Below are 10193 nucleotides of genomic sequence, written 5' to 3'. Positions count from 1 at the left end.
AGACTTTGACCAACCACAGGTCAGTTCATTGAGAGAGCGTTCCTATTGGCTGTGCTCCAGTCATGTGACCGGTACTTGGCGTTCCTTCAACAGATTTCACAATGGCGGCGACGTCACAAACTTTCTCATTTTACAGCTAAACAGTACACTACAATATGTTTCTGAAAACATTTGAGGAGACAAAATAGGCATTATAGTAACAGAATATTGATTCATATTTGATCAGCAATGCCTAGTTTGACCGTTTGGTCGGAGTTCGCGAGTGATTGACAGCCGGCTCTCATAGACGGCAGCTGGACAGCAGACCTCAGATCAGCTCTTACTGCTTTTTTTCCTCCGGTCTGTGAAATCTTGCAGATGCCGTTAGGAACACCGGAGGACACAGAGGCACATGATCTTTTTCAGGTTACCTGATTCATGTTCTACTGTCACAATATATACCGACCGTTTTATAAAAATAACTTTTTAAATCATATTTGCTCCAATCTCGCCCCTGCAGTAAAGGGGAAAAAAACGGCTCTCTGACGGGAGCCGGCTCTTATGGTACGTGTCCACAGGGGCGTTTTTTATCGCGAGGGGACGCGACGCTTCCCAACATTGGACGTTTAGTGGGTTGCCCGAGAAACGAGGCACTCGGCTCCTGATTGGATGAACGCTTTCCCGCTGTTGGCTGCTGCTCTCAAACCGGAACCAGTATGGAGGCTCGTTTGGAAACTTTCTTCTCTTATTTCACGTAAATAGTTCACTGAAATGTGTTTCTGAAAACATTTGAGGCGAGAAATAACCCATGCAGTTGCCGAATCTGTCTTTATTTTGGCTCGACAACGTTTAGTTTAAAAGATTATCGGGAGTTTCGAGAGGCAGTGAGTCGCGTCGGACGCCCGTGATTTGCATAAAGTAGCCAGGACCTCAACTTCATGCAAATGAGGAGCGGGCTTCCTGCACGCCTAGTCTCTCGAATCGCGACGCCACGCTACCGGAATGCATTGCGCGGCTTCTTGCATAGACAATGAATGGGGAGCGTGGAAAGCACGGAGCCTGTGGACACGTACCGTTATCGTTCACTTAAAAGAGTCGGCTCTTTGAACCGGCTCGTTCTGTACCCACCCATCACCAGTCACCAGCTTGATGTTTTTTCTATCAGGGTGGTGGCCGCTGTTGTGCTTCATAGCTTCCAGATCAAAAGCATGGGAATGTTGAGAGGGAATTTCTGACGGAAAACTTGCGTAAAAGTTGCTCGATAAGTTACTGTAACTTTCCAACAACAAGCTTCTTCCATATTTCAGGAGTTCCTCTGTTAACACCACTGTTAGTGAAGCTCTGCTGGGACGTTTCAACCAGCGAACAATCCGGACAAAGAAACAGACTAGTGAGCTAACGTTAGCTGTTAGCTGTTAGCTCCCAGGCTAACCTAGCATTCCTCTAGCTGCGGCGCAATGCAGGCCATAAAGTGTGTCGTTGTCGGAGACGGGTAAGTTTAACCAAGCAATCTATCTAACTATTAGTTTAAGCCTTTCACTTCATATTTAACTTAAATAACCTGAAACATTAACATAACATGCTATCATCACACTAGCTAACATTGAAGCTTCCTAACTGTTAAAGTTAGCTAACAAGTTCTAACTTTAACTACCTGTTTATGCTAAATAAGTATTATTTAGTTAACTATTATATTTTGCCATTCATTATATGTGGTATTATTGATGTGGCAAACATTACAAACTGAGCTAGTGGTTAGCTAATCTTTGATTTATCCTGGTTGCAGTGTTTCCTCCCTCTTGCTGGGTGAGTCAGTGAAGGCTGAATCAGTTCAACTGGAGTTTGTGCGACATTTACTTATCAATTGAGACATTTAAAGAGTTTAAGTGCATTGTTTGTGTGTTGGTGTTAGTTGTAATGCATTTTTGCTCTTTTTTTTAAAAGTACAACATCCATACATTAAAGTTTCAGACGCCACAACATAAAACAAATGCAAAAATAAATAAATGCAATGCATAATATCATACAAAAACACATTAAAGTCAAGTGTTTTGAAGCCAACTTTAAAGTGAAAATGTTCAGAAACACACACAGCTCCCCATTGACTCTGCTTCTAGGTCTTTCAGTAATGTTTTAAATTAAAACCTTTTGCTTTCCTAACTGGTAAAGTTAGCTAACCAGTTCTAACTTTAACTACCTGTTTATGCTACAGGTGTATTATTTAGTTAACTATTATATTTTGCCATTCATTCTATGTGGTATTATTGTTATGGCAAACATTACAAACTAAGCTAGTGGTCAGCTAATCTTTGATTTATCCTGGTCACAGTGTTTTCCTCCAATTTAGATTTATTTTATTTTTATTTAACCTGTAGTTAACTCATTGAGATTAATAATCTCTTTTGCAAGAGAGACCTGGCCAAGACAGCAGCATTTAAACATACATTAAAGTTTCAGACTCCACAACATAAAACAAATTCAAAATAAATACATGCAATGCATAATATCATACAAAACACATTAAAGTCTTAAAGTGTTTCAAGCCAACGTTAAAGTGAAAATATTCAGAAACACAGACAGCTTCCTCTGCTTCTGGGTCTTTCATTCATGTTTTAAATTCATCAAAAGTAATCAGATTTCCCCTTTTGCTTTCCTAACTGGTAAAGTTAGCTAACAGGTTCTAACTTTAAGTCAAGTCAAGTCAAATTTATTTCTATAGCACATTTAAAACAACAAGAGTTGACCAAAGTGCTTTACAGACAAAGTGAAGAATAAAAACAGGTCAACAGAGCAGACAACAAAATCACACACATCCACAGACATCCAGAGACCAACATAACATCCATGAGTAAAAGACTGTTATAATGAGCATTTATAAAAGGCCAATTAGTAATCACAATTCAAGTCCATTCAAAAGCCAAAGAAAAGCAGATCAGAGCAGATCTGATGTGGAGAGGCAGTTTGTTCCACAGACTAGGGCCCACAACTGTTTAACTACCTGTTTATGCTACATGTGTATTATTTAGTTAACTATTATATTTAGCTAATAAGAGTTAATGGCATTCATTCTATGTAGTATTATTGATATGGCAAACATTACAAACTAAGCTAGTGGTTAGCTAATCTTTGATTTATCCTGGTTACAGTGTTTTCCTCCCTCTTGTTGGTTGAGTCAGACCTCACAGGGCAGATCACCTATCAGTTTAACTTGAGTTTGTGCAACATTTACTTATCAATTGAGACATTTGAAGAGTTTAAGTGCATTGTTTGTGTGTTGGTTGTTAGTAGTAATGCATTTTTGCATTATTGCTCTTTTTTTTAAAAGTACAACAGTCAACTCACAGATTGGTAAATGATTAAAGATTTAAGAGCTATGACTGACTTTAATATGTGTAACAATATGTGAGAGCGTATTATTGTTATGGGAAACATTACAAACTAAGCTAGTGGTGAGCTAATCTGTGATTTATCCCAGTTAAAGTGTTTTCCTTCACTCTTGTTGGATGACCACCTATCCCTCCTAACCTAACCACAGTTTAACTTAACATTTACTGATCAATTGAGACATTTGAAGAGTTTAAGCGCATTATTTGTGTGTTGGTGTTAGTTGTAATGCACTGTTAAGTTAATAATAATAAAAATAATCTTTGTATAGCACCTTTTTAAACATAGTTTCAAAGTGCTTGCACAGATACAATGAAATACAGACAAAATAAAAACAACAATAAAAGAACAAAACATAAAGACCAAATGATGAGAAAACTAAAACCTGTAACCATTGGTATCAAAACAATGAGTTACAACACATAAGCCAAAAGAGGAATAAAAATATAAGGTGTGGGAAAAGGTGCCCCAAGCTGTTGCCTTAAAGAGTTAAAAAAGCCTTTTTATAAAAATTGATTTTTAAAAGAGATTTAAAAGCTAAGTGCGTTTCCTGCTTTTTAAAAGGACAACTGTTAACTCACAGATTGGTAAATGATTAAAAGATTGAAGAGCTATGACTGACTGTAATATGTGTAACAATATGTGGGAGGTAACTTCTTGTTCAGGGTGTGGTGGATACCACAGCAGCAGAGTCATTGATGGGCCTATGACTCCGTTTAATTTATTGGTTTTGCAGCAGAAAGGGCTCATACTAAAGGGTCATATAATACACTTCCTCTAGTGATCTTGTATGCATAAAACAAAGTCCACTTCCTAAAGTAAGGGTTCATTTAACAGTATCTGTTTGTTTTTTTTAAACGTGTGTGTGTGTGTGTGTGTGTGTGTGTGTGTGTGTGTGTGTGTGTGTGTGTGTGTGTGTGTGTGTGTGTGTGTGTGTGTGTGTGTGTGTGTGTGTGTGTGTGTGTGTGTGTGTGTGTGTGTGTGTGTGTGTATATATGTATATATATGTATATATATATATATTTGACGGCTTGATAGCTGCATTGGGTATTGGTGACAATGGGGCCAATCTATTAAATTCAATTCTATGTTTAGATAGTATATACAATATATACAGGAATTTTAATTCCTGTTTAAGTTTTGTATGTTGCTGCATTAACAAGGTTAACGCACACACTTTTCTCTGCTTTATTAGTCAACGTTTCGGTCAACAAGGACCTTCATCAGGATATTCATTTTATTGTCCTGAAAAAGGTCCTTGTTGACAAAACGTTGACTAAAAAAGCAGAGAAAAGTGTGTGCGGGAGCAAGTCATTTTTTTGAAAAAGTACATATTGGAAGGGATCTACTCCCAGCACAATGCTATCGTCGCTATCGGTATCGGGACTGAAAAAGTTGGATTGGTGAATCCCTACAAACATTACTAAGTACAAAAGAGAGTCATTTTACAAGCAAGAATGCCAAAAGTTCACCAGTTCTAGCTCCTCAAATGTGAATATTTACTGGGTTTTCTTTGGTGATTTTATGATGGTAAACTGAATATCTTTAGGTTTTGTATCACAGGTTGGATAAAACAAGGAATCTGAAAATGATTTTTCACTATTTTCTGACTAGAGTTGCACCGATTTATCGGACGATTTTTGGCTCGTTGACTGCAATCGGCATATAGGCAAATAGGATGACATTTATGTGTTGTATTGCATTAATTTTGTGCCTGGCCTGCTAAATGTTGTGTTGTTAGCTGCTGATTTAATTACCTTTCATTTATTTTTCACAAAATGTTTTTGTTGGGTTAGGTAATAAGTTCCTCTCATTGAGTAGGTAGTCGTATACAGGCTAAGGGGCTTTTGAAGCAGTTATTTTTCATGTGAAATAAGGTTATTTTAATGCTTGTTTCATAAATTTGTATGATTTTAATTTGTGAGTGAAGGCGGTTCAGTTTGTTTTTTCTGATGAAGAGGTCTTTGTTTCGCTGGCACCAAACAAAACATGGACTATCGGATAATTTTTTAAGTTAAAATCGGTATATAATCCCATAATTTTGCAATTGGTGCATCCCTATTTCTGAAATTTTGTTGACCATATGCGTAATTGAGAAATTAACTAGCACATTAATTGATAATAATAATTGTTTATTGCAACCCTATTGCTGTCTAGTTGTACAAAAAAGGAAGCCATATCAATTCATACCCAGAATGGCAAATTATAGATACAAAACAAGTACAAATTTCCTCTTCTTCTCCCCTCCAGAGCTGTGGGTAAGACCTGCCTGCTCATCAGCTACACCACCAATGCCTTTCCTGGAGAGTACATCCCCACAGTGTGAGTATCTGAGACTACAGACCTTATTTATTTATTTATGTAAGACTAGCAGTGAGATCAACATTTGTTACCGCCCTCGTTTCCTGTACAGTCCCTGCATGATTAAGGTGGCATCTTATTCTTTAGTTGCTTTTTTTTAATTATTATTATTAAAATGTGGTTGCTTGGAGAACAGGGTACAATCACTGCTGTGGGCTGCAACTAAAATATGTTGCAGGAAGTTACGATGAAAATCTCCACCGTATCTGATTCTAGAGCAGCTTTGGACACGGCGTTGCTCTATCACTGTCAGTGTGGCGTGGACTGGCTCAGCAGCAGGCAGTTGATAAACAAGATTGTAGTTCAGCGGAGCCAAATGATAATCGATGAGTCATTTTCAAGAGACAGCTGAGGAAGCACAAAGGCACAACAGATCAATTAAGAGCCTGTTTTCCATTTTATTAACACTTAAGTTTTGTTTTTATTTCCTTGCCATGATTAATATTTTATCAGTCTATATAAATCCTGATGGGTTTAACTCATTCTCGCATCATTACTCCTGTCAGGTTCGACAACTACTCCGCCAATGTTATGGTGGACGGGAAGCCGGTGAACCTGGGCCTTTGGGATACAGCAGGACAAGAAGATTATGACAGACTCCGCCCACTTTCCTACCCACAGACGGTACAATAAAAAAAAAACAGACAATGCTGTATTAAATTTTTTGATGTGTGGTGTTTGCTTTGAAGTATTTTTTGACGTCAGTGGAGCCCTTAGAGATTCCTGTTCGGGAATCTAGAATGAATAAGGAAGTTAGAGGCAAAGAAAGACACCACACCTTTGAGCAACATGAACAATGGAAGGTTTTTGTCTCTACTGTTCTTTACTGGAAATGATTGTCATGAGCTCTGATTCCATTGTTTTCTTTTTCTTAACAGGATGTGTTTCTCATCTGCTTTTCGCTAGTGAGTCCTGCCTCCTTTGAAAACGTCCGTGCCAAGGTGAGTTGATGCAATGTCGGTACGTTTTATGTCATGGCATGACGAGAGGCATTGTGTGGTTATGTTTGGCCTACAGTTTTTCTCCAGGGATGACTCATAGGTTTTAGTTTGACCTATATATTATTCAAGATGTTTGTTGTAATTCCGGTTATACAAGTACAATCGTGTGTAATGATTTTGTTGGGAGGAACCATAAAAGAACGAAAATAAATAGTACATGCTAACTGCTAACTCTGACGGGTGACCCGAAGACTCAGTTGTCTGTAGTGTTCCTACACTGCAGCTGGCGATAAAGGATGGATTTAACCCGTTTGTGCATCGGCTTATCGATGCAGCTGGGCGGCTTGTTGGGCACTAAAACCACAGAACCGCTGCATGCAACGCACTAATCCTGTCGGTTAAGGGTCAATAATCAGTTAACAAGCGTCGACTATCGGTTAGGAAAAAAATCTAAATTAGCATCCCTAATCTGGACTAGAACATGTAAACACTGACCAAATTCAACAACACATTGTCAATTTCACAAACCGTGCTGTAGTTTGAATATGCAGAAAGTTCTGTTTTGCAGTTTTAAAGCATATATTATACATATTATTATACTAACATTGGATCACATGACTAGTTGTATGTGAAGGGAGTCGCTCTGTTTTTGGTTCACTGCCCCCCAAAAAATCAAATAGTGGGTTATAAGTACTACTTAGTCATTTTAGAAATTGCATGTTCGAAATAACACAGACTGGTTTGGAAAGTTACACCCCTAACTTCTCAATGCTGTGTTCTCGGTGCAGTGGTACCCTGAGGTGAGACACCATTGTCCCAACACTCCCATCATCCTGGTTGGCACTAAGCTGGATCTGAGAGATGACAAGGACACCACGGAGAAGCTGAAGGAGAAGAAACTTAATCCAATTACATATCCCCAAGGACTGGCGATGGCCAAAGAGATCGGTAACAACACATATCAACTTTACATGTTTTCTCTGACGTTTTTTAACTGAAATATTAAAAGTAGGGCTGTAAAAGTTAGTTTTAATGCCACTAATTTCTTTAACGCAAACGATATTTCTGAGGTTGTAGCCGGCTCAGTTTTAAAGCTAGAGTGAAGATCCTGTTATCTGGAAACTAGAAAACCTAAGGAATCCACTGAACCATGTTATACTAGCTTGTCGAGAAGAAGGTTAAATTACACTCCAAACTTACGCTACATTTTGGCAAGGAAAAACTGTCATGGCCATTTTCAAAGGGGTCCCTTGACCTCTGACCTCAAGATATGTGAATGAAAATGGGTTCTATGGGTAACCATGAGTCTCCCCTTTACAGACATGCCCACTTTATGATAATCACATGCAGTTTGGGGCAAGTCATAGTCAAGTCAGTACACTGACACACTGACAGCTGTTGTTGCCTGTTGGGCTGCAGTTTGCCATGTTATGATTTCAGCATATATTTTATGCTAAATGCAGTACCTGTGAGGGTTTCTGGACAATATTTGTCATTGTTTTGAGTTGTTAATTGATTTCCGATAATATATATATACATACATTTGCATAAAGCAGCATATTTGCCCACTCCCATGTTGATAAGAGTATTAAATACTTGACAAATCTCCCTTTAAGGTACATTTTGAACGGATAAAAAATGTTCGATTAATTGCGATTAACAATGGACAATCATGCGATTAATCCCATTTAAATATTTGAATCGATTGACAGCCCTAATTAAAAGAAATTAACATTTGATGTGCGGTTTCCTCCTCAGGTTCCGTCAAGTACCTAGAGTGCTCAGCCCTGACTCAACGTGGCCTTAAAACTGTGTTCGACGAGGCCATCCGGGCCGTCCTATGCCCTCCACCCGTCAAGAAGAAGGCCAGGAAGTGCCGTCTCCTCTAAGACTTCCTTCACTGGAACGGTTACCGGGGAACATGGCCGCTAGTGGTGAGGGGTGGCTAAAGACACAGGAGAAACACACCAGTATACACACAAAAACAATGTACTTCAGATTCTTTCCTTCCATAAGTGTAGCTACAGCAGTTCTACCAACGGTTTCCATGAAATATTTGACATACGGTCAGATTTAGGAGAAGGGGTTGGAAGCTTATAGACCCTAGCTCTTTCCCAACAACGCTAACAACGCATACTGTATAGACAAGACTATGAAATTCTTGAGGCCTTCTAAAATGGATTGGATGTTTTGTAAAAATGGACCGTGGAATGTTTTCAATTTGTTCTTCCACTGGTTGTCCGCCTTTTTTTGTTTTGTTTACAGTCTTGGTTGTTTGTTTTGAGTGGAAGGAATATTGCCAAATGCATCCCTGCAGACGTGCTGTATTTTAACAGAAAAGAAAACCTTCGTTCTATCATCTCAAACCTTTTTAAACCTTCAGAATACAGCTGACCGTTTGCTGTCGTGTGCTGCTGTTTGTTCGGCTCCATAATCAATGGCCTTTTATTCATTTCCACTTATCGAGGGCGGTCACGTGTCATCGCGGCCGTCAACAAGGAACTTGAAGTAAATCATCTGTGAAGTTCTTTTTTGCTTCAAATTACTGTTTGTGCACAAATCAATCTCTTTCCAGTTAGTCGGTTTTCAGTCCTAGCACATGATTCATGTTAATTCATTCTCGTGGATTGAATGACGCCTGAGACGTACTGAAAATCCACACTGGGAACAGAGCCTCTGACACCAACTGTGCTATTAAAACCCCGACAAATCGAAATGATCCAGTATTTTATGTGTTTGGCTCCAATCGGACCAGTCAAGTTCATGGTATTTTATTTTTCTTTCCTCTTTCACAATATTTCCCTAGAAGTGTCTCTGAACTGTGTAGCTGCCCAGGAGTACAACGCTGAAAACTTTATTAGAATATCGGATTAGAACTGTTTAGGTGTTTTGGTGGCGGGGAACAAGAGCACCTTCAATGCTCTGTGGGCATTTATCAGAAACCTTTTGTGCAGCACATTTGATTCTTAATATCATCACTACTGGCTAAGCAATGTCACTAAGAAGAGCATTCATGCCTGCTAATAACAGTAACAAAGCTACTGTTGGTTATGGTGTAGTAAACCGTGTACTCATCTTTTTGTTATAATCATGTGATTTGACTGTTTTGTATCTTTCTTCACAGAAGTTACACTTCACTCACTGTATTGTTAAACTAACACTATGAATATCCTTTTGTTTATTACCTCTCCAGTTAACGCTACCTTAATCTCCCTACAAGCCTAGCTTTTTGTAATTAATGCTGACAGCATGTATGTGCAACATATACTGAAAACTAAGATTAGTATCGCAACAGTTATATTTTTTGCCTATTTTACAAAATGTATTTGAACTACTAGATCAGGGGTTAAGTACATGTTGCTCATCTGTATTGTATTCAGACATCAAGCTGTGCTTTAATTCAAGCCAATGTTGTGACTCTTTACTTTTATGGATAAAAGCTATTGTCACTTTTTTGAAGAAGCCAATAAATTCAAGTTAAAACCGACTCTATTCTGCCTCTTTGTTGAACAGTGCGATCGCAGATTT

The 10193-nt window shown here is 38.6% G+C and overlaps 1 protein-coding gene across 1 annotated transcript; it reads left to right on the top strand.

Moving 5' to 3' along the window:
- The first annotated feature begins 1123 nt into the window (after positions 1 to 1123).
- On the top strand, positions 1124 to 10152 carry LOC119501638 (ras-related C3 botulinum toxin substrate 1-like). Its single transcript, XM_037792122.1, has 6 exons — positions 1124 to 1471; positions 5614 to 5685; positions 6231 to 6348; positions 6603 to 6665; positions 7454 to 7613; positions 8424 to 10152. The coding sequence occupies exons 1-6, from the start codon at positions 1437 to 1439 to the stop codon at positions 8552 to 8554; spliced, it is 579 nt and encodes a 192-aa protein (XP_037648050.1). The 5' UTR covers positions 1124 to 1436; the 3' UTR covers positions 8555 to 10152.
- Positions 10153 to 10193: the final 41 nt, after the last annotated feature.

The sequence above is a fragment of the Sebastes umbrosus genome, chromosome 14 (assembly GCF_015220745.1).
Source record: "Sebastes umbrosus isolate fSebUmb1 chromosome 14, fSebUmb1.pri, whole genome shotgun sequence".
NCBI lineage: Eukaryota > Metazoa > Chordata > Actinopteri > Perciformes > Sebastidae > Sebastes > Sebastes umbrosus.
Note: the sequence above shows the minus strand (reverse complement) of the source record. Positions and strands in the feature narration are given on the sequence as shown.